Source organism: Pterocles gutturalis, unplaced genomic scaffold, assembly GCF_000699245.1.
Source record: "Pterocles gutturalis isolate BGI_N339 unplaced genomic scaffold, ASM69924v1 scaffold21656, whole genome shotgun sequence".
NCBI classification, from domain to species: domain Eukaryota; kingdom Metazoa; phylum Chordata; class Aves; order Pterocliformes; family Pteroclidae; genus Pterocles; species Pterocles gutturalis.
In genome coordinates this window covers 36,082-60,617 of record NW_010106015.1, presented here as the reverse complement: position 1 = coordinate 60,617, position 24,536 = coordinate 36,082, and the positions used below count along the sequence as shown (strand labels likewise).

At 41.4% G+C, this 24,536-nt stretch overlaps 2 protein-coding genes across 3 annotated transcripts in view; one reads left to right on the top strand and one right to left on the bottom strand.

Moving 5' to 3' along the window:
- Positions 1-499: 499 nt before the first annotated feature.
- Positions 500-7,927, top strand: UGP2 (UDP-glucose pyrophosphorylase 2; the record flags this gene model as incomplete). The annotated part of the gene is made up of 7 exons (XM_010087625.1): positions 500-685; positions 2,404-2,537; positions 3,224-3,521; positions 4,610-4,807; positions 4,995-5,237; positions 5,709-5,813; positions 6,828-7,927. Coding segments are annotated over 7 exons (1,272 nt in total), but the record flags the coding sequence as incomplete, so codon positions are not given.
- Positions 7,928-8,744: 817 nt separating this feature from the next.
- VPS54 (vacuolar protein sorting 54 homolog (S. cerevisiae)) overlaps positions 8,745-24,536 on the bottom strand; it is a 41,865-nt gene continuing 26,073 nt past the window's right edge. For both annotated transcript variants that reach the window (XM_010087623.1, XM_010087624.1), the window contains exons 15-22: positions 23,371-23,434; positions 21,092-21,197; positions 17,963-18,050; positions 16,235-16,356; positions 16,043-16,123; positions 12,267-12,374; positions 11,220-11,314; positions 8,745-9,200 (exon numbers count right to left, since the gene is read on the bottom strand). In XM_010087623.1, the coding sequence (XP_010085925.1) occupies positions 9,095-9,200; positions 11,220-11,314; positions 12,267-12,374; positions 16,043-16,123; positions 16,235-16,356; positions 17,963-18,050; positions 21,092-21,197; positions 23,371-23,434 (770 nt within the window). In that variant the 3' untranslated portion in view covers positions 8,745-9,094. The remainder of the gene's footprint in view (positions 9,201-11,219; positions 11,315-12,266; positions 12,375-16,042; positions 16,124-16,234; positions 16,357-17,962; positions 18,051-21,091; positions 21,198-23,370; positions 23,435-24,536) is intronic.

Here is a 24,536-nt window from a genome sequence, read left to right as displayed (position 1 = left end):
TCTCCAGCCAGTTCACAATCTATCTCACTGCCCTGCATGTAGGGCCTGTGTTCTTAAATTGTGGTCTGGCTGAAGAGGGGCATCTTACCGAGGAAGAAAGTTAGATGGCTCACAAGGAGAACCCCTCCTTCTGGAAAGCAAGAGGAAGACAAATGGTATAACTGCCCTGACTTCTTGCTTACTATTGAGTAATTTTCCTCTGCCTGGAAGAGCAGAGGGAGAGATTTTTTTTTCATCTGGATGAAGCTGATTGTGACTGGTTTCACTAAGTCTCTAGAACTTCTCAAGAGAAGAGATTATTGTAGTGATAAATTGGGTTGTTTGTATTGTAGTAAATCAGGTTGTGGTAGACCTATTTTGCAAATGTTCTTTAGTGTCATAAATCATACAAATATTGTTGCCAAATTCTAATTTTTGCAGGGTTTTAGGAGAAAGCAATTTCCTTCCAAATATCTGACTGCTTTTTGGTGTGGGTTTTTTTTTTTTTTTTTTTTAACAGATCCAGCCCTATGAGAAGATAAAGGCCAGAGGACTGCCTGATAACATTGCTTCTGACTTGAACAAGCTGGTGGTCGTGAAACTAAATGGCGGTTTGGGCACAAGCATGGGTTGTAAAGGCCCAAAAAGTCTTATTGGGGTGCGGAACGAGAACACCTTCCTTGATCTGACAGTTCAACAGATTGAGGTAACTTTTGACAGGCTTTGAAGAGTTGTTGTGGACACTTCAACCAATCTGGGCACTGGGACCTAATCTGAAATCCACGTAGATCCTTGCCAATACAGGAACGTTTTCCCTGACTAACCTGATCTTAATTAAAGCAAGGCCCACTAAGTGGTCATTCAAACTTTGCCTTTTTCAGGTAGGGGGAAGTTGGGATCCAGTTCTTGTTTCACATTATATGCCATATGCCATGGTCACTGGGTTTTAGAGTTGTACTTTGGAATAAAGAATTCCCTTATTTCTGTGCCAGAGGAAGTGAGATGCCCTGAGCTTCTCCTGTTTGACCCTTTAAGAGACGTCATGGTGGAGGCTTGCCAAAAGAGGAGAGGGAAATGAGGTGTGGCCACAGTGCTAGTGGTGGAGAACTGCTTTGGAAAATAAGGGGATTAGTGATGTGCACACATGTGGATAAAAGGGACAGAGCACTCGGCAACTGAACTCTGTCCACTCCACACGTTAGCACAAGTGTAATCCAACCTGTGCACACCAACCCAGACAGTGGTGTTTGTGTCCAGAAACACAAGCAATCCAATGGTAGAGCTGGCCTGGCATGGCTAACTCCTGGGCTTCTTTCTGGCTTGTCCAGGTGCAAGTCTAAGTTTATCTTTTTAAAAGTTTTTTTATATACATTAGAACAAAGCAAGCTTCTCACAGCAGCTCCAAGTTCCTTGCCAAATTAAAACTCTCATGCTGGAAGTGATTGCTGGCATTTTCTTCTGAAGAAAAAGTAAAAGAAAGTAACAGCTGCTGGTGTTGGGAGAGGACATTTCAGCTTGTGTTTTTAATGCAGAATATTCCTCTTACAGCAGATAATTAAGATGATCATTAGAGTAGGAAATTGGGTGTGCCTGTTCCAGAGTTTCTGGAGCTACAACAATTTTTGCCTCAGTGTGGTGTTTGTGTGGAGTCACTCTCCCATATGTGTTAGTTCTGTAGCAGACCTTAAATTTATATCCAGCTAATGCAGTCCTAATCCTGTGGTGCTGTGGGTGCTTTCTCAAAAGGGTCATTATGGAAGTCTCTGGTGCCACCAGACGTTAATGAGCCCAGAAGCTTTGGTTAATGGTACACAAAGCTTTGAACTCACTGAAGTATCTTCTTTTTCTGCACACTCCATTTTTGATGGAATGCTGTCACGTTTTCTGATTTTTGCCTTTGCTGTGCTGTCCATGTGGAAATGCCTGTGTATTTCAGGTCTGTTTTACAGGTTCCCAAATAATTAATATTGTGACATTTCATTATGTGCTCTTGATTCCATTGTCTACCTCAGAGCCTGCCAAAAAGGCTCAAAAGTGCTTACTGTGCAGAGAAGGTTTTGAAACCTTACCCTGACAGACTTGAGTAATTTAGGGAAAAACATGCCTTTTGTGATCAACAATACCCTAAAATTTAGAATAATAATTTTGTGGTGTCGTGCTTTTCAAATTTGAAATCTCAGTGCAGATTTAAAAACAAAGATTAATTATACATTAACTAATGCGGGCCTTATCTTGCCTTGACTACTTTACAAGGTTTTGTTTACCCGTTTATTATCCTTTCTGTTGGCATAAGCATCTCTCTCTCTCTCTTTTATCTCATGCATTTATTATTTCCAGTCTATCTAATTTTTTCTCCCATAATCTTAGGTGTCAGAGTTAACGCTAATAATACATGCTGAATTTACCATTTCTTTCCCATCTCAGCACTTAAACAAATCCTACAACACCGATGTTCCTCTTGTTCTCATGAATTCCTTCAACACTGATGATGACACAAAGAAAATCTTGCAGAAATACAGTCACAGCCGTGTGAAGATATATACTTTTAATCAAAGCAGGTATCAAAATGCTTCTCCACTTGGGGTGAAAGGAAAAACTAGCTTGCATTTCTCCATGCTCCAGATGGTGTGGGTTTTTAGTCTGAGATGCTGAGGTAGCAATAGTGTCTTCTGTACCCATGTTCAGTCTCTATTTTGGGACACTTTGAAAGACTAAATGTCAGGGTGTTAAGCAGAGTCAAAGGCACTGTATTTAAATAAGGGGGAAGGGTATGGGGGGGACACAGTTTCTGAGAAATCTGTGAGTAATGGTGTACTGGATGCTGGCCACTTGATTCCTGAATTTGCTTTTAGGGTACCTGGGCTCTGGAGGGAGACAGAACATGGCTCCCTTATTAAGAACAAACTCTAATCTGAAGTGGCTGATGATGTCAGAGGTGTGCTTGGCATGCTCTGAACCTCCATGTCAGAGGAAAGCTGTTTTACAGCACGGTCTGAGAACTGTGGCTTTAAATCCTTGAACGAGAGATTGCATTCTGCAACTTCTCAGTGATAGCTCAGTATTTGGATGGGTCTTTCAATTCAAAGTACTTGCACTAGCATAGAAAGCAGAGCTTCAGAAGGTGTATGAAAAAACCCATGTGGTTGTGTTTTTGTATTTTGTATTGTATTTTGTATTGTATTTTGTTTTTCTTTATGTTAGTCCAGCATTTGTGAGAACTTAACAAAACCCATTGTCTTCCCAGGTATCCTAGAATTAACAAGGAAACTCTGCTGCCAATAGCCAAGGATGTATCTTACTCAGGAGAGAATACAGAGTGCTGGTATCCCCCAGGCCATGGAGATATCTACGCCAGCTTCTATAACTCTGGTCTGCTGGATAACCTTATCGCAGAGGGGAAGGAATATATTTTTGTATCCAATATAGATAACTTGGGTGCCACTGTGGACCTTTACATTCTTAATCATCTTATGAACCCACCCAATGGAAAACGGTGTGAATTTGTCATGGAAGTCACAAACAAAACCAGGGCAGATGTGAAGGTAAAGGGAAATAACTGTGCAAGCCTGTCTGAGTGCCTGGCACATTGGTGAAAGTCTCAGCCTCTTGTCTCTTCTGTATGCATGAATTCAGACATACATTAAATCTTCTTATAGCTATTTCAGGCACCATTTAACACATCAGCTGTGATCTAATTTGAGATGCACAAAATCAGCAAGTTTATGAAGTCCTAGTCCAGGAAACAAATTGGATCTAGGTTCTGGGCAACAGCAGAGAAGGACAGCAGGAAACAAATTGGATCTAGGTTCTGGGCAAGAGCAGAGAAGGACAGCCTGGACTTGACTGATTACTGAAAACACCAGTGATTGCTGCAGGGTGCAGGTCACAAGTCTTCTCCAAAAGTTTGAGGATGGTAAAAGTAGAGCACTGAGGGGTGAGATACAGCAGTTGTATCTCTACTGACTGAAACCTGCCTGAGCTACTCATGCAGCTGTGAAGGTGTGCATTGCACAACTCAGCTTGGTGTGATGCTGGTCTGCTCCTGCCCTAACCACTTGACTTCGTACAAAGTCTGGCTTTGACAACTTGTCTGATATTTATGGCATCTATCAAGTTTCTAGCATGCAGTAATTTGTCATGTAACTGTACTTGACTCTCTTTTAAAATTTGAGGATGGGGAGGAAGCGTGATTTTCTCTGTATTCATTAGATATTAAGAAAGCTCTTAGTCCTATGAAACCACAGAAATGCACTAAGAATACAGGTCATGTTACTGAAGTACCACTTGTTTCTCCAGTAAGCACCACAAATACAGAACTATTAGACTTAATTTTGATTTTGCTCTAGCAAAGTACTGCTGAAAGTGATTTTTGACAACAGCAGCCCTTGCAAAAGATTCTCAACAACTTTCATTTAAAAATTAACTGTCTTGGAGTGGTGAAACATGATCGTTCTGACTGTACTTTAAACATACTCTATAATTAGTAACTTGGTCGCTGAACACAAGCAACATGTTTTCACTGAGGTTCAACTTTAAATGCCAACAAAACAGTGTGCCTGTTTGGGGCAAGGGGAGGGTTTCTCTGGCATCTCATGAACAGGGCTTAAAACTTCTTCTTTGACCCTTGCAGGGTGGCACGCTTACGCAATACGAAAACAAGCTGAGGCTGGTGGAGATAGCTCAGGTCCCAAAAGCACACGTGGATGAATTCAAGTCTGTGTCAAAATTCAAAATATTCAATACCAACAATTTGTGGATTGCTCTGTCTGCCATTAAAAGGTTGCAAGAGAAAAACGCTATTGACATGGAGATCATTGTTAACCCAAAGGTAATCAGCTAGGAAGATTTTAGAGCAAATGGACTTAAAGGAACTGTTTGTTTCTAGGTAACTAAACAGACTGCTGCCTTCTTTTTGAGCCAGTTTGTCAGTAAATGCAGAGCTCTGACGTCTGATTGTCTCTAGTTCCAAGTGCTGTTACCTGCTGGTTGTGTTTACGTGAGTTTTTCTCTTCCAGACTCTGGATGGAGGCTTGAATGTTATCCAGTTGGAGACTGCAGTTGGTGCTGCTATTAAGAGCTTTGAAAACTCTCTGGGAATAAACGTACCTCGTAGTCGTTTTCTGCCTGTTAAGACCACGTCAGATCTCTTGCTTGTGATGTCTAATTTGTATAGCCTTAATGCTGGCTCTTTAACGATGAGCGAGAAGCGTGAATTTCCAACCGTCCCTCTTGTCAAACTGGGAAGTTCTTTCACAAAGGTAAATTCCTATAATTATACTTTGTTTTTATCTCTGTGAATAAAAATATAGTCCATAGCAATAAATAAGTTAAAAATGAGGTTTACTTTATCTACCTTTGCCCATCTGGGCATTCCCTTTCACTCTTTGTAAAGAACTGTTAGGCTGTGAGAATACAAACTACTTAGCATGTGTGCATGATGTTGTACTGCTGATGGGTGCTCCTTTACTCTGTCAGTTGACGAAATGGAAGGGTTAATTGGTTTGTGTGTGTTCTCTAGAGCTCACCCAGCTTTGGTGGGATACTGCCCTTGCTGCTTCTACTCATAGTTATCCCTGACAGAAATGACGATGCCACATCGCTTTCAAAGTAGCAACACTTACATTTGTCAGATGTAGATTCCAGAAAGATCTCTGAAAGTTTTCAAGAAGCTCCCACACTTCTCTTAATCCACAAATAGATTTTTAAACTCTCTCTACTCTCTCCAAAAGGTTCAAGATTACCTGCGGAGGTTTGAAAGTATTCCAGATATGCTGGAGCTGGATCATCTCACAGTTTCAGGTGATGTTACATTTGGGAAGAATGTTTCATTAAAGGTGAGTGTGTGTAATTGGGATGCTCCTGCGATAAACATGACTGATCTCTGCTCCTTGGTAACTGATCCTGCCTAAGTCAGTGCTTTTACACACAGTCCGTGGAAGCACTCCTTGGAATTAACTGACCCAAGGACTGCAGAGGCCAAGAGTGAACAGTGACTCTTATCAATGACTGCAAGGTGCTATAGCTGCTTCTCTGTATAACCCCACTGAGGTTGAGTTTTGTCTGTGAACCTTGAAACCACCACACACCTCATGACTCTGGTCAGAGCAATGCTTACATCTTTGTCCTTTAGCTCTACAAGGCATGTACCGCCTTGCCTCCCAGGCTGGCTTTACAGCCACAGGCCCCTTCTCATCAGTTTTGGGTTCTTGATTTATTAGTAAATGTTGGAATGAAGCAAGTTAGTTCCTCTCTTAGGAATTCTTCTAAGGATTCTTCCTTAGGATCAGGCCAATCCTAGCAGAACCCTGTCATGATCCTGTAACGGTCTAGGTCAGTTTAACTGCTGAGACAGATCCGTGCAAGGTGGGGCTGCAACAACCAGCACTTGAACGAGCTTAGGCTGTTCTCACACTGCACGCTCACACACGTGTATCTGTTCCCAGCTCTTTCTGTGTGTTGCCCTACAGCTGTAACGGTGAGCTGTGCTGTGACATACTGATGGGGGTAACATTTTCCCACCTAAAAGCAAGCAGACACATAAGAGTGCTTACAGCAAGCATGTATCTTCGAAGAAGGCATCAGCTCTGCTTGTGAGCTGACAGTATCTAGTACAGTGGTAATTACAGTGTTTCCAATATTGCTTGTTTAAAACCTTGGGGGGGATGAGGGGGGGGAACGTTAGAACATAGGAACATAGAAACAATACAACAAAATGAAAATGCATACAGGCTCTGTCTGTGTTACAGCTGACACCTAACTGGTCCTCCAGACAACACTACTCTTGCTTATTCCAAGTCAACGGGTAATATAAAGTTCCTAAACACTTGTATTCTTTTCTGTAAATCCAGGGAACAGTTATCATCATTGCAAATCACGGTGACAGAATTGACATCCCAGCTGGAGCTCTACTAGAGAACAAAATCGTATCTGGCAATCTCCGGATCCTGGACCACTGAATCAGTGAAAGGGCACGGTCCTTTCTGTAGACTGCTGTGCTAAACCAGCCTTGTAATGGAAGAACCTTTTAAGCATTAGAAATATAAGTACACAGAGGGCCTATGCTTTGTCATCTTCACAGTACCCTGCAGTATTAATTTAAAATTGATTTCTCTTGCTTATCTTTTTAAGCAGACACATAGCGCAATGGATGTGCGTAAGTAATGCTTCAGTCCTTAAAGAGATTCTGTAACTCAGTTAATATAACCTTGAAGTGCAATACTGTTTGTCTTGTGGTAAGATGGACAGATCTTCTTTGATAAGAAGTTAAGAGGCTTGCCTCTAACATTTAGTTTTGAATTGCTTGTAACTGCAGAAAGCAAGCTGTGAAGCAATACATGTGGGACAACATAGTTAGCTACTCACGTGACTTTCAATGACAGGGCAGGCACAGTTGAAAACCAAAAGTTTCACTACTGCTAAATGGGCTGTTACAAACCCTGTATTTCATGTGCTCACAACCATCCCAGCCTATAGCCCTCTTTAACCCCCACCAACTACACCTGGGATGTCCTGTCCCAACTGTACGTCAAGTTACTGGGCTAAGGCTGTCAATACCTCCATTTCTGTATTGTGAGAGTGGGAATCGTTGATGTTCCAAACTCGCCCAAAGAATCTAATACTTGAGAAAAATGCCTCAGTATCCATGTGTGGTGTTTGCTTTTTCACATCCCATTCAAGACTAGATCTCCTGTTAGTATCTAAATCCTTGATCTGCCCTCTTTTTTCAATAAATGGATCATGTTGACTACACCCATGTTCATATCGTCACAGCCATGTATGTTAATTTATCTTCTCTTGAGTCATTTCTAAATTTGTACAGGAATTGAAATCCCTATCCTGATCACTATCGATTTCTTAATGTTTCTCTTGTATTTACATGCAGACAACTTTATTTTATAAGCTTAGTATAACACTGGTATGTATCATTAAAGAAGTTGGTCTTTAAAAACAACTGTGATTTTATCACTTTATTTGGACTGACAATTAATGACTCTGTTATGCTAACAGATAAGCATGCCTGGCTGAGGAATCCATAGGCACACACACACTGTAGACCATTCCATCATACATAATTGTCACAGGGTTAGGCACTGGGACTATGGATAGGTAAAGAGGAGGGAGGTGAAATACACAGGCACTTTTTAAGACTGGACATGGCCAGTATTAACTAAAGGTAGTATTAAAAATTCTTAAATTCATTTCAGTTGCACCTTCCTTAACAGTGCAGCCTTTTTATAAGCAGCCTAGAAACTTTAAAATTCTTCCTGCCCTATTTTCTGTATCCTCCTCTATCTTTACACACACCACTTTGTGTCTTTAAAATGGTGGAACAATTACTTACCCTCCTGTCAGTGGCCATGCCTAGACCACGGTTAGGTAGCTGCAGGAAACCATCCCCACACCCGCCCTTTTACTACCTTCAAATTGCACCAGAAGCCCACTGTTACCTTGTCACTGCGAACAATGATGATTTCACAACTCTATCCTGTAGGTAATGGCTTCAGTGAACTGACACTTTGTGAGAAAATTGTATCTTCAGCTGGCAGTTTACAGCCCAGCTGTGAGGAATCCCCTGAAGCAGGACTGCTTCCTAACAAATCTGAATCCTATATGCAAGCAATCAAAAGACATTTATTTATATAAAGTTCTGTAAAAAAATAAATTTTAGAACAGCATAGTTTCATAGAGAAAAACATTTTCTACAGAGTTCCAACTGCAAGATTTTTATATTGTACCATCATTAAATAAGGTGGGACGCCATGTGATTTCATTGCACTAGAAGAAATGCAAAGCATCTTTTTAATATAAAGATATACAGAGCATTCTAGACAACTACAGCTGTGTTACAGCTATGTGTTTTTTGGATTTGGTCCAAAGAAACCTGAGTCTGTTTCCAGAGAGAATGAGAAAACATTGCACAGACAGCTGATCACGTGTTTCTTTCCAAAGGACACTGAAAAGATCACTCCTGCAGCTCACTCTGAGTCTAGTTTCCCCGACTATCAACAGTGTCCTTTCTTGGACTCCGGTCTTCAGTATTCACCTCACAGTCGTCACGCTGCTTAGAAGAAAGTCGGGCTGTTGTCAGAGCCAAGTGACTGCTCCCAGTGGATTATCACCTCTTCTGCTCCCAAATTTCAGCCATGTTTAGGTCTAAGTTGCTAAGGCCTTTCAGAGCTTGAAGGTTTCCAGTGTAAAAAGCTACATCTGAAGTAACCAGTCTGCAGTGAAACATACAACAAGATCAGCATCTGAACCTATCGCATCCACCTGGAGCACTCGGAAAAACAGCCAGGGCTCACTTATGACCTGGGCACACAGTTCCAACAATGCATGTTCAATGCTATGCCTGGATTAGATATTTTATCAGTCCAAAACTCAATGTTAACGGACATGGCTCATTTTACAGCAGTGATCGTATGTAACATGATTACTGCTAGGTGTAAAATGAGTTAGAGAGAAGGGAGGACAAACAAGTTCAGAGAATTGATCAGGAATTAGGCACCTAAACCAACTATTCTCTTGCTGCAATCCCAGGCTAGACTTCAACCCCTGATTCCACTGCAATGTAGAATATTAATTACTGCAACATGAACTTCTCTGTTCTATATGGTTAATGTAAAAGCAACCAAAGAGCAAAACAGTTATATTGTTTGTAACAGTTTATACAGAGTTAAAATCCCTCATACATTGTTGAAATCTAGCAGGGGATGACAGAAACATGACCATGATGTTTCTAGTTAGAAAGCAGCAAGATACAGGAATAAAAGTTGTATTTTCACAGTAAAAAAAACCCCAAAAACAACCAGGATTCACAGACCTGGATTTTTACCATTATGACAGAAACTAGCAGTTTAAAATAGGATGAGGATCAGAAAACCACATTAAAAACTAGGTCAATGAAGACTGCTGGAACAGCAGCAAATGAAATCCAGCGTTTGATGTTTCCCTTCTCAAACAGCCCCAACTACACACTGTTAGAGATCTGTGTTCTACAGGAAGTAACTGCTGCCATGAGAGAAAGAGACTCTGGGCATTACTGTTTCCAGCCGCAGCTGAGACACCCTTCTGACAGCAAGGATGACTGTGCTGGGAAATATGTCACCAGGAACACTTGCCCCAGCCCCCCTATCAAAAAGGATCAATTTACACCAGCCACAAGCATCAAACAAAACCAAAAGAGCAGGGTGAAGACAGCCCCCCGTTTAGGACACCCCCGTGTGAAACACTCCGGAACACACTCTGGGTGCTCTCATTTCAGCCGGGGCTGCTGCAGCCTCACTCCTATTCAGTAAGCTTGTGGCTTACAAATACCTGAGCAACTACCAAAGGCAACTGGCTGCTACCTTGCAAATACACCGCAAGTACAGAAAACCATTTCAGATAAACTCTTCAACAGAGTACAAGCATCAATAAGCTTAAGCAAGACAAGTAAGAATAAACTGGACAGGAATGAAACTCTTAGAATAGGCTCTTCTTCATTCCAGTAACATTTGAAACATTTATAAACGTCCTTCTCTGGCTTCTTCAACCCAAGACAATGCTTTCTTGCATGTGGGTTGGCTGACTGAATTTCTTCCTTACTGCACTGCAAACACTCCCAGGTCATTTAGAACACTTATAACCCCCACCTTTTCAGGGGACAATCCAGCTTACAATCGGATTCAGCCTGCATGGGGCTGTACGCTTCCCCGGGAGGTGAGGAGAGGTAACTCCTCTCAGGAGAGGTACCACTGACCTGTTTTGGTGATGAAGGGTTGGGCCGGGGCAGGAAAGGGGAAAAGTTCTGTGAGTGTAATCTCTGTTTCAACTTTAGTTCTGCTGTAAAAACAATTTCCGTACAGAAGCTGCCGCTTACACAAAATAACACTTTTTCCTATTTTTACTTTGCTAGCGCCATGAGTCATCCATCCACGTTTCAAAACTGATTCATGAATCACGCAATTCTTGCAAATTAAACTGTGGCTACTGCTGTCACATAAAAGAAGAAAAAGCAACCCACAATCAAAGGCAAACTACAGCAGGTTTCCAGTAGGACAATGCCCAGCTCCCAATCTATTACCAAGCCGACTGCATCCCCAGCTATTTTGGAAAGACACAAGTCATCCTTTACTGTAAGAAAGCTCCAAAGGGGGCATACTAAAACAGAGCGTGGCTGCATTCTGCAATCACAACTTTCTTGCAGAAGACAAAGTCTGCTTATTTAAACTAAGGAGTAAAAAAAATGTGTCCAAACATACCCATTCAGAGGTCCTCCATCATTGACTACATTTAGGTGGGCCAGCTGTGTCTTCAGGTGAAGTTTGTAGCTTGCGTTAATTCGTAAAAACAACATCTAGAAGAAACCACAGAACCAGAGTAAGGAACCATCCCCTTGATTGCATCACTGCCTACAGAGAGGAAAAAAAATTGGAAACACCCTAAATCACTAACCTTCAGTTTTGTTTTTGCAATTCATGTGATTTTCCCTTCTGCCAGTCCTTCCGCCTCCTAATCTTTCTGGCCACAGACCATATGTAACACACAGGACAGCATACACCCTCACTTTTTTTTTACGTGTTGCACTTAGAGCTCTGACACATTCTTTGGAACATGATCTTTTCTTCCGTGTTGTCTGAAATGTCTAGTGACTTGTATTAAAGCTAGAAGAAAACATCTCTCTCCTGTACTATAACCACTTAACCACCGCTTATAACTACTCTTTTTCCAAGAGAAAGCACAAAAAACAGTTTGAAGGGACCACTTAATTTAACACAAAAGAGAAACTACAACTTAGTGTATTCAGTGACTGGATAAGTCCTTCCTGTCCTTCAATTTCCAACTCTGCAGTAGCAGTAACTGGAGCAAAATATTGAAATAAAGCACATCTGATACACTTTGGCTGCAAAACACATTCAGAGACCTTCAGAAGCCACTAAGTTTGAGCAGCATTACAGAAGAATTCCCTAAAAGGGCTGTACTCGAGCCCCAGAGTGTTGCCACTTGTGTATAATTTCAGCACTAATCCCTAAATTCAAGATTCACCTCTCCAGGCATTAAAATGCAGCTCCAAATGCTGGAACCAGTCAGTTCTTTCTGCATCTCTTGTCATTCTCCCTGCACATCCAAACACTTATTTCAGTTCAGACCAAGCTGTGTGACTGCTGCCAACCCCTTTAATGTGTGGGTTTCACAAAGACTCAAAAAATAATTTTTCTCCCCCTAGATAAAGCAGAAGTCTCTCTCATTACCAAGTTCATGTGTATTTGCAAGGGAGGTGTTACATGAATCTCAAAAATAACATTCACCTGAGTTTGCTCCTCGGGAAGGAGATCATATATAGCTTCATGCATCTTTGCCATTTGCTTGCAGATATTCCTGAAGCATGCTGAAGGAACAGGAGCTTTCACTTCATACTGGAAATAAAACCACAACCAGTTACTCCTTTCTACCACTTTAAAATGGTTTATACAGGAGAGTTTCCAACAGCCACCTGAAGCCCCATATTGCTAATGACGTCATGAATCTAGGTTCATTTAGCAGATCACAAATTAAAACAGTCGCTGGCCATGATCTGATTCAGCCAGGACGCACAACATAGAATCTTTTAGCACTTTATAAGCAAACAGTAGCATTCAAAAGCAGGATGAAATCCGAGGATTTCCCAACTTCATCTATTCATCTGTTTTAATTGCTTCTCTCTGCTCCTTACTTTTTGTTTCCGTTACCCTATGAATTACAGATGCAGAGAGAACAATCACTGTGCCAGCCACACCGATGCACGCCATGTGGCCTGCTAGCTGTCCCTCTCCTTCACGTTTGTATGAGTCAATGGCAGATGAGCAATTCTTCCTCTGATGAATATGCTCCTCAAGTACTTCATGACAGAAAACTATTTCTCTAAGATCAGATACATCCAAATTTCTGAAGGAACAAGGAAAGAAAAGCACAAAATGGAAGCTCCTGAAAACTCAATATTGGCCATAAAAAACCCCAAACCAAAACCAAATCCCACAATAACATTGCAGAAATACCTTGGAAAACAAAGTAGAAAACACCTCTTCTCCCAGTGACTGAGGTCCAAGAAACAAGACACTGGAAACCACCACATGGCCAGAGATTTGCTACAAAGGGAACAAAATTCTTTCATCCCACCCTGGATAGGGAAGATCTGAAAGTGACTTCAGAAGCACTCTGAAAAACTGTCCCAGGGACAGTGAAGCCAGCTCTTCTGTTCCTGGTGGGGAGGCTGTGCTAGCACAGGCCTGGGCTCAACACTGGTAGGTCACCTTTGGTAGGTGACACTTCCCCACAGAGCCTTGCACAATTCCGTGGAAGCGCTGTATCATTATAACGAGATTATTTACGAACACATGGGAGCAGATGCCCTCTCTTACGCTAGCCTGAATTGTGAAAGAGAACAAGGCTTGCCTGGGCATGAGGATTAAAAAGAAACAGCAGAGTTCTGAGAAAGCGTTTACAGAAAAGCCAAGCCGATGACCTAATTCTAACAAGAGAAGTATCAGAAAAACCACGCTTACTGCTTCCAGAATCCCTGCTCCCGGCATGGGACAACCGCACAGCGTACAGGACTGTGCCTGAAGACATGAGAGTTAGGCAACAAACCATTTATGATTTACCAGTATGCTGCAGAGCCAAAGGGAACGGGCAAGCTGCAGTGATGGCTCCTGCATGCCTACAGACCAATCCGACTCTTCCTTGTGGTGGGAAAAGCAAAAGCAAAAGCACTAGAAAGAAACATGAGCTCCAGTCCTGCAAGGTGCTGGCCATTTTTATCTCCAGCTAAGGTCAACAGCATGGAATACTGTGAGGGATGAGACAAAAATTTGCTGCTCTTCTGTCCAAACAGTCACAAGACAGCAAGCTCCAAGAGGAGCTAAGAACTCGCAATAGATTTTTTCCACAAATATTTATCCCTTTTAAAAAACTTATGCTTTTTTCACTTGTGAATGATAGCTGTTAAATAGCCCTGTTCCTGTTTGATCTCCCTGCCAAAGCCAAGAGGGAGATGCTGGGAACTGTCCCTTCTGTTGTGAAACGCCTCGCTGCGCACACAGCCTCATCACAGCTGCACTGCGTGAAGACAGCTCCTGTTCCACAGAGCTCCCCAGGGGAAGCAGAGCCTAGAAATGCAAAAATAACTTGCCCATGTTACTCAAGTGCCAGGTCAATGTCCCATCCACTGGACCAAAACGTCTGTCTCCCTACAGAGGAAGTTTCTAGACTGTGCAATGTTTGTTTTTAAAGTGGGAGATGTGCTGCTATGAAACTTGCTTCCTCATTCAAATTTACCCACTTTAAAGCGGATGACTACTTTATCCACAAAGCACTGAAATATTTGGACTCTCACAAAAACATAAAACCAAGAACATACTGACATGGTTATACTGACATGCCTATTTGCAAATTTTCTGGTTTTATGCTTCTCAGAGCCTTCAGTGTCAAGATTTCATTATTTCAGGAACAAGATGAGCCAATTTATGGAGTACGTTAGGAACAGAGGCAAATCAACACATGGTCTCCTTTTGTCCTGTACTCTCTGAGTTGCATTCACATAAGCCAGGCACCCTCACTCAAGCCTTTAAGAGCTCTAAAGGACAGGAATATTCTCAGTTTGTATCTCATATCAGCTCACAAGAAGAGAATGGACTGTAAAGATGGAAGAACAATAAGAGGTGGATACTACTATCAAGAACATAAACTGCATTACTGGTTTGTTATGGGCTATCTTGTTTAATATCAATAATCTAAACTATTGCATTTATCTTTTATTTTCAAGAAATAAGAGGTAAAGTGACCAAAAAGACATGTTACTTCACAGAACAGATATTTTTAGGTTGAGGGGAAAAAAAAAAAAAAAAACAAAAAAGGTACCAGACCACTATTTGGATCTTTAGAAAAAGTCATAAACACGTTTTAAGAAGTGTAAACATAACAGGGGATGGGGAATCCTAATTTATATGCTTTGGCAGTTTTTTTTCCCCCTAAGTTTAGGTAACACTATTTGATAGCCCAAAGAAATAGATGAAAAGAAAAAGCACAACATAAATAAACAATAAAATAATAGAAACAGCAAGGAAGACAGAAATGCTGCCTGTTAGAGCTGCCTCACTGCAGCCCCATCAGCCTGTCCCCAGCCCATGCTCCACCAGGGAGCTGCTGTGCTTCTAATGAGGTCCTATAAGGAACAGGTTGGCCCAGGACAGTCAATCAATGCTGTCACTAAATAATCAATTTATTTCTCTCATGTAACAGATTCTTTTTTTTAAAAAAATTAAAAAAAAAAGAGAGAGAGTAAGATCTAAAGCAAAACACTAAGCTTTAAAAGCTCATGTACGTATATCTACTGCATCTGTGGGCCCAGGAGGTCCCATCCTGGGGCAGTCTCTGACAGTTATTGGGCCTTGAGCTGAGTCAGTGAGTGGATCCAGCCTGGAACCAACCTGTTCCACTGACAAGTGTTTAAAAACAAAAAACCACTAAGAGCACTTCATGGGACAGGTATTAACGCTGCTACACAGCCAGAACTGCTAAATGCAAATCTCTAGTCCCCAGCCTGCAGCCCAGTAGATGGGCTGGTCCTTCCCCTGCAGAAGCTCTTCCACCTCAGCAGTTTTTTGCTGTTTCTTCAGCTGCAGGAAATTACAGGCTCCCCACTTCCAAAGAAGCACCATTGGGAAGAGCAGGAAACAGGAATTTGCTCAGCCCGACTGCAGACAAGAGCTGTCAGTGGATAAAACTGCTGAGGGTATGAGAGCACTTCAGTTTCTAAACACCAGAGCATTTGTGCCAGCCAAAGCATTTCTGTTACTGCTGAAGGAGTAAATGAACAGTTGTTTTTTTTTTTTGTGGTGGTGAAGGCAAATGACACCCAGGTGGCAAACATTAAGACAAAACACACCCACAAGTACAGCACAGAGCTTTGTGTTTATACTGTTTAAAGAAAATTCAAACAAGTCCTGATTAGGAATGTTTAAGCCTCCATTTGAAACATCTAGACTGTATACAATGGGACCTCCAACTGCAATTTAGAGAGCATATAATTATTTCCATAAATCATTACCTTGGATAATAGTTTGTCAAATAAGCTATCCATTATGGCAACGAGTTTTGCTGAAATTTCAGCTATGTGGTCGTGATAATCCTGCAATGGAAGAAAGAAGGTTTTATTTACTACCTAATGGCATTCACATTTTTCAGAGCACAGATGAAAAGCAGAAATTTGTGTTTAATTAGGAAATGCCAGAAGAATTACCTTTGTAATGTGGTCAAAATGCCTAAGCATGCTAAACTGCTTCGGCTGCAGTCGAGCTTCAAAATGAGCCCTGATAATAGGAATGTAGTGTACGATTAGCTGTAGGCAACGTGAAGAAAGGGCTGTAAATCCAGAAGCGAGAGGGAAAGAAAAATAATTTAATTATTACACAGGAAGAGTAATTTTCTATAGACTATATCCTCTTTAACATAAATAACAGATCTGACACAATTTAACATGCTTTAAAAAAAAAAAAAAAGGAGGTAAGTATTTGGTTCCACTGGGAAATCCCACCCAGTAAAGACGCCAGATTATTGCCTGGCTATTCACACCCAGCTTCTACAAGATATGGGATAAAGGACTGATTTTACAAGAGGCTTTTAGTGTCTACTTGACATTTTGAGCCCTGAGCACACCAGAGACACCAGAGAGATCTCAAAAGACCCAACTCATCAACTACCTAACCTCGATAGCCACATTCTCAAGGCATCAGCATGGCTTCTGCAGGAGGTGTACATAAACACTCTGCTCTGCCAGTACTGAGCTGCCCACAGCCTGCTCCTGCCTCTGGTGCCATCAGGATTCCCAAAATCAAGCCTTTCCTGTGCCCAAAGGGCCTGAGCCGGCAGCAAGACACACGGTGGTGCCAGAGTGGTCACCACGGTGGCCAAGCCTTCTTCCAGCAAAGATGTGACCCAGCTTTTCTCTGCTCTCTTGTGTCTGCTCCAACACTATGGCCCATGGTCCCTTGCAGGGAAGCCTCTCAACCCATCCTCCTGAAGCTATTCCCTTTTCCAAAGGGAAATGCAGACTGGTAACCAGGACACCCTGAAACATGGGAACTGCAAGTGCAAACACCTGCTTCAACCCATCAACCAAAAGCTCTGAATTTCAGGAGATAGTTTAAAACTGAGGGCCTCGAGTGGCGTGTCAGACTTTTCTGGAGTACCTAGTTCTCAGGTTTTTGAAGCAGCTAAAGCAGTCCAGGCAGGTAACTTGGGGCTGGCAATTCAGCTAAATAGCTGCACACTGAAAATAAAAGCTCAAATCATAGTTTGCATTCAGCACACAAACACAGAATCCCAGGTTACCTGACTGTGCTGGGACATGCAGCCACATAAAGACTAACTATTCGATTCAGAGCCACCCACTGAAATAATTTCACGCACTACTGACATGCGGTTATAACCCGCGGGAGCTGTATGTGGACACAGTGTTACAGAATACAGCACCATGGGGCAGATGGGACAGCACAGCTCAGCGAAATGCATGGGGAGACAGGGGTTTGGCTGCATTCCTCTACCTACGTACCTCCAATCTCAAGATCTGAACACTAAGCAGCTGCCAAGCATGCCAAAGTCATCACTGAAAAAGTAACTACACCTTCCCACAATCAAAACATTTTAATGGAAAACTTTCTAGCCTCTATATTTGTTCTTATGGTTCCTTCAGGTAACACAGTGAAGCTTTACATTTAAAGTGACCCAGTAGACAGCAAAGCAATTTGATGGATTTTAGTACACCCCTTAATCAGACAATTCACTAGCTTTTATAAATGTTTTACTCCCTAACCAGCAAGGTCTCATCACTCTCTATGTTCCATGCATGGGACCAGAACACAAACATAGCTTATCATAAGTATTTATGGTTTGTTTGGGTTTTTTTGTTCTCCTTGCTGTTAAAAACAAAACAAAGCAAGCTTTGACATTTTAAATCAGAAATCCATACCTAGGTTTTTTGTAGTGATTGTTTTCAAACCAACAACTTGTAATGCACCGGCTCCAAGCACTAGTTGACAACTTCTAGAGTTGAAATACTGTGAGAAATAAAAAGATAGTAAAAATTTATCCTGACTCTTTAACAACTACACATAACCACAGTTTAGAAATATCATCGATAGAATTCTGCAAGATTAAACAGATTATTACAAAATAAATGAAGGCCAGTACCAGAGTTTCACATAGTCCTTGCTACAGAGTAGTCCTCAACTGTTAACTGGCAAGACAAAAGGAACTTTTTCACCACTCTCAGTAATCCATGGACCACAGTATTTTTTTAACACAGCTTATACTAAAGGCCTCAAGGCAGTGCTTCAGCAGAGGAGAGCAGAAATACTATTATTAAAAACACAGCTGCTCAGTGATTTTAATTCAGGGACTGATTTCTGCTTCTCTATGAGACCTTTGGGGGAGGCTTCTCTCAGCGTGAAAGTAAAGTCAGACTTGCTGCAGACTAGCTTCCCCTGATCAAAAACCAATTCTGTAAGAATTCCAGGTAGAGCGGACAACTCATGACTTGATCTTCCTAACTTAGTTCCAGGAGAAAAGAAGTTATCAATAAATGTACACAGTCCAGCAAGGTCTTTGGACAGTAAGACAGTTCCTGTAAGTATATTGTGTCTTATTTTGGAATTCTGCTCCACCACCCAGCTTGAGATACCAGATATTCTAGTCTGCCATGGGTGATGCAGTAGAGATGGAGGAGCCATGGCTGCTGTCCCCAATTTCTGCTCTGAAAGGAGAGCAGAAGTCCCAGGGCTCATGTTTGAACAGAATTGTCCTGTTGAAGCTAGGGTGGCTACACAGAGCTGAGAGATTCACAAGGAATTGTGACAAGGTTTCCCTGCAGCTTGTGTCTGCAACACAGAGGATTTCCCTCACATAGAGCTCCTTTCTTGGGGGCTGCAATGATGCTTCACAGGTGTTGCTTCATGATACACAAGAAGAAACCCAAAATTTCAACCCTCGAGTGAAAACAGAAAACAATTTTTCTGGTTATTGCCTGGAGTCAGTCACAAAACTCAGGACCAAAGAGGACATGCCAGGAACACCACAGACCCACTGTGGGCTTCCAGAGTGCTGTATCCAGGGCCTGAAAAGCAACGCAGACTAGTGCCACAACCGAACCTGAGATATGTGTGGCTGCTGACCTGAGAGAGGCATAATCTACTCTGCTCTCAGTTTCAGATCCTGACTTCTTTCTAACTGACATTCACTTCATCTCCTCCTCCTCCTCCTGAAAACAAGACCTTTTCTTACACCTCCTGGTGAAGTTCAGAAGTCTGCTGAGATCCACTGAGCTAAAAGCAGACATATGCCATACAGTCTAAGCTGCTCTGAGGTATTTAGCTCAGGTTAGTGCCAACTCATTGACTGTGCAGCAGACCATTAAAAATATGCTCTGTAGAGGATGATAGACACTCATACTCTTCCCCCCTCCTCTCATAGATATTACTGTTACTGGATGGCCTGTTGCAGACAAAGCAGCCAGGAGGTAGCATGACTGAAACATCAAAAGAGCAACACCCCCTCCTTGTGACCGCTTGGAGGAAAGCATTTCTGCATACCGGCACCCTGGATGCCAACCTTCTCTCCTCTGCACCAGCTAAACAACTCCAGTACTTATGATGGTGTTTTTGTGCATATACAGGTGTTATTTCACTGTGGTTGCAGCCAAAGTCCAAAATGGCCTGGAATTTCATTACCTGGGAACGCTTTGCAGCTTCCATCACAACAAAGACAAGCCCTCGTTACATTCAAAATTTGCCAGCTCTGACAGTTGTCAACCAAAGAGTGTAGTGACTTCCAAGGACACCCTGAGTGGCTCTTATTTTGTTCAAAGTATAATAAACAAGCTTTTGTTTTTGCTGGCTATTCTTGTCATCTCTCCAATTGATGGCACCTTGATGCCAGACAGGAAATACAATAATTAAACTGCACATGATGTTTGGATATTAAGGAATAAAACACAAATGACATAGTGCTAGAACAAGATATGGCAGGGAGAGAGAAGTAACACACAGATGCAGATCTGGCCAAGTCTGAGGCACTTGCTGCTATTCTGCCTGCCTGCAAAAGGTGCTGCAAGACTTGAGTGAAGCAGCAGGTGGAGAACAAGAGGTGAAGAGGGGCATCCCCAGTCCCAGACTGACTGATGTGCCTTGGATAGAGCTTTCAAAGGGGAAGGTTTGTGGATGAATCTGAACAATGAGGGCAGGGAGGAGTGCTCCTGCATCTGGCTATTAGGATAAGAACTACCAACAGGAAGATGATTTAAATGTCCATCTCCTGGGGTGTGTTTCCCTTCCCCCATCCTCCACCTTACATAAAATAGGCTTTTGGAGAGTAGAATCTGTTCATGTGTTATTGATTATGCTTATGTTCAGAACTCATACCTGACATAACCTTTGTGGGCAAAGACAAGTGAAAACCTTGAAAAAAAGTAATTGCTAGGCTTTGGAGCATATATATATATGTATGACAGTTTTAAGTGCATTCATGTGCTCCTTTTATTATTGTTTACTTATATTACCTTGCAGTATCTGTGCTTTACCAGCTTTCCTCTTCTCTAGTGAAAAATAAATGACAAAAAGGACTTGGTCTTTCATCATCTTTACATTTTATAACAGAAGCTTCATCCTACACTATTTTTCATGATTCTACTGACTATACCTCTACTGACTTGTAAAAACCAAGGGACTCATTTCCTTCCTGAATATAGATATATATTTGTGTCATCTGGGATCAAATTGCTTTTTCTTCAGCACCATTAATCCTCACCCAGGCTGAAGGACAGGCAGCTATGACAAACACTACTAGATGAGATTTCCAACATTCCCAGTGAACATGAGGAAAGACAGCCTTCCTGATGTTAATTCACACAACAAATTGCATCATTAATGCCCCTGGCTTAAAAGGCTACCTTATGGTTCCGTAACAAACACAATCGTTTCTAGACAATTTATATAATTTATATTATTTATTAATCAGAAAAGCACGTGAAGCATTATAGAGAGTAAGACATGTTCTCCGCCCCAAGTACCCCTGATTAGCACAGACGGTACAGTTGGAGTCATACCTTCAGTAAATCAGACAGGCGGGTAAGCATGTCAGTGGTGATGGAAGGAATGTTATCCACACATTGGCAGTACTCAAGGATTATTCTTATTAACAGCAATACTGTCCTACAAAAGAGGAAACAGCCAAATTTGTCATCTCGGTGCACAGAAGATGATGAAAAATCAAACACAGGCAGTCATGCTGATAGAAAGCCACCTAATGCTAGAGATTATAGCATTAAATAAACCCACTAACTGATATGAAGTAGAAGTAAAACATAAGATACACATAGAGATGGTTATAAAAGAACAGCCATTCCCCAGGGTGGCATGTGGAAAAAGTACTTAACATACATGAGAGAAAATCTCTAAGGTTCATTGGTATAACTTTTTAATCTCCCAAAGAGCTACCGTGGAACTGGAAGTCTACACAGAGATGTTGTCAGGGGACGAAAAATCCAAAGCTCCTTTCTTATACTACTGTATAATTCTGGCCAACTTTGAGAAAGTATAAAGAACCACAGAATGCAGACAACCACCACGATTGGAAAGGATGTAATTAATTCTAAGGAGTCACAAATGGAGAAGGCATCTGTGAAGAAACAGCACCAAATATGCAAAGATGCTCAACACCTGTAATTTCCCCTGAATTCAGCAGACACTGGAGAATTTGTGAGCTACTGGATGGAATTAAGAAGGCTCCACAATGAGCAGGTACCCTCCCTTTGAATTCATGCACAGAAGGCAGGAAAATTAACGCAGGATCAAACATTGAGAGTACATATTCTGACATTTCATAAAATTAAATCTCCTTCTTCCTTTAGGCAGTAGAGTACAGAAAGATGATGAACAATCAAGTGAAAATAAACACCTGGGGAATTTCTGGGTAACATCTTGGCTTTTTTTCGTGAATGCATTTTATTTGATTAAATACAATTAAAATGTATGTAGAAGCATGTTGAACTGAAACAAATACTTGCACCAACATGAAGCTGACAACTGCTTTTCCACATGCCAGAGCTAAATACGACAAGTTTCAAACGAACAGAGACAGATTATCAAACACATCATCTATTAAGTAAATTTTATCCTTTAAAGCATGTTCAAATGTTCCTACTTGACCTGAAATGCTCTTTTGCAGTGATATCAGTTGGCTGGCACAGAAGTTCTGAGCCACCAGCTTCTGTTTCTAATTGAACAATGACGCATCATCATGAAGCAACTCATAAATGACAGCTGATCAAAGACATTATGTAAATGAGAACTTTTAAGTTTGGGGTAAATTGATGTTAGGACCCTAGGGAGTGAGATCTTCCAGGTTTTACTCCCTCCCCAAAACCACTCTCATGCATATTTAATGCTTAAGCCTCAAAGTATTTGGAAACACAGCATGCTTTCAAATGAAAGATGCGAATATCATATATTTTAAAATGTCCTTGATATAACCAGCTTTATGAAACTACTTTCCAATCCAAAGCAATCGGGATACCAAAAGATAGTGTATGCAGCTTCTGAGATAGCCCCTATCTTATTTCTTTTTCTGAATAAGATAAGCAATCATTCAGTAGCAGACTCATGTATTTTGGGGTTGTTCAGCCTGGAGAAGCCTCCGCAGAGACCTTATTGCAGCCTTCCATTACTTAAAGGGGGCTTTTACGAAAGATGGGGACAGACTTTTTAGTAGGGCCTGTAGTGACAGGGCAAGGGATGAGAGTTTTAAACTAAAGGGGAGTAGATTCAGTCTACAGAGGAGGAATATATTTTTTACTGTGAGGGTGGTGAAACACTGGAACAGGTTGTCCAGAGAGGTGATAGATGCTCCATCCTTGGAAACATTCAAGGTCAGGCTGGAGGGACTCTAAGTAACCTGATCTAGTTGAAGATGTCGCTGCTCACTGCAAGGGGGTTGAACTAGATGACCTTTGAAGGTCCCTTCCAACCCTCACTATTCTATAATTTTGCCAGAGGTAACCTATATTGCAAGAAATAACAGCTGTGTGCTATGAAGACAAACCGGTATTTTCATGACTATGTGTCATGAAATAAATGGAAAAAAAAACTACGCAAATGAAACCATAAATTTCAGCCTAGTCATTCAAAGAAGAAACAGCATTTTCATGTAGAGAAGAGCTTGCAATGTTTTATAACTGTTTGTGAGCTAAACAGAAACTAGCCTGTGGAAGCAGAGCGGTTTTTTTTTAATTTAAATAAGATTGCTAAAGCTGTTACTATTCATCACAGTTCTACTTCAAAGTTCTTGCCAACTAACCCACTACTAATTGAAAAGATTGCATCTTACCCAACTGTTGCATACTTTTGTCCTTCAACAATAAGGAATTCAGTTGGCTTTCTTTCTTCAGTAGCTAGATATTTTAGCAAGAAAGAAAAAGGGATGAGCTGAACTAAAAACAAGTACAAAAAAAGCTAGTTTCTAAAAATTTAGTGTTCACTTGTTAAGGCTTGGAAAAAACACAATCAATCCTTGGAGCACTGCTCTCTTTTACAATACTTATTATATAGTTGTCCACCCATCATAATTATGATGACCCAGAAAGTTACTTTATTGTCTGCTGGGATTTTAGATCAAAAATCCCCTAAAGTGCCACAGTCATTATGGACTTAGAAACTTCAAATACAACAGGTTACAAATAGAAGAAGAAAAGCAGAAAAAGTCACTAGGTTTTCTACTATACATTCTCAAATGATTTGCTGTGTGTATTAATATTTTAGCTTCAAACCACTTCTTCCTCGGGCTTCGCAGTAGCAGCTTTTACTGATGCAGTTTTTCATGCTAAATTTGATGCCACCAGTTTCCTATCTTCTTGAAGGAAGCTGCAAGAGCTGATTTTAAGAGCAACAGTCAATGAGTACATTTTGGTGTCGTGCTCCACAATTGGAGTGATTATTGCCTCTTAAGCTCTCTGTATCTGCTATATTCCTTTGGGGGGTTGAGGTTTTCTCCACCATGACATTACTGTATTTTCTTCCTTCTCACCTACTGCCACTTTCCTCCCCCTCTATGTATGTCGTCATCATCTTCTAGCTGTTCAGATGCACCCATCACTGCAATATTGGATGATTATCCCCACAAGGTAAGAACACATTATGCATTCTCATTTTGCACACAGGAATATGGGGCACAAGGAGAAGAAAGTGACTTGTCCAAGGTCAAATGAGGTTTCTGTGGCAAGGTAAATAATTGAATGTACATGAGTTTTCACTTCCATGAGCAGTCACATAGCATGCTGCCTTTCATCTGAACAACTGGCAGATGAAGTAGCGGGAAGGAGCAAGCTTCATTTAACACAAGGGGGGCTGAGCACACATACACGCTCCTCGGTCCCTTGCAACACTTCAGTGGTATGTTCTGGGGAAAGACTGCATTTGTGTAAAGACTGTAAGCATCTACATTGGGAATACTTGTGTAAAAAAGTAGCTTCCTCCCTGTGCTAACATTTAAATGGG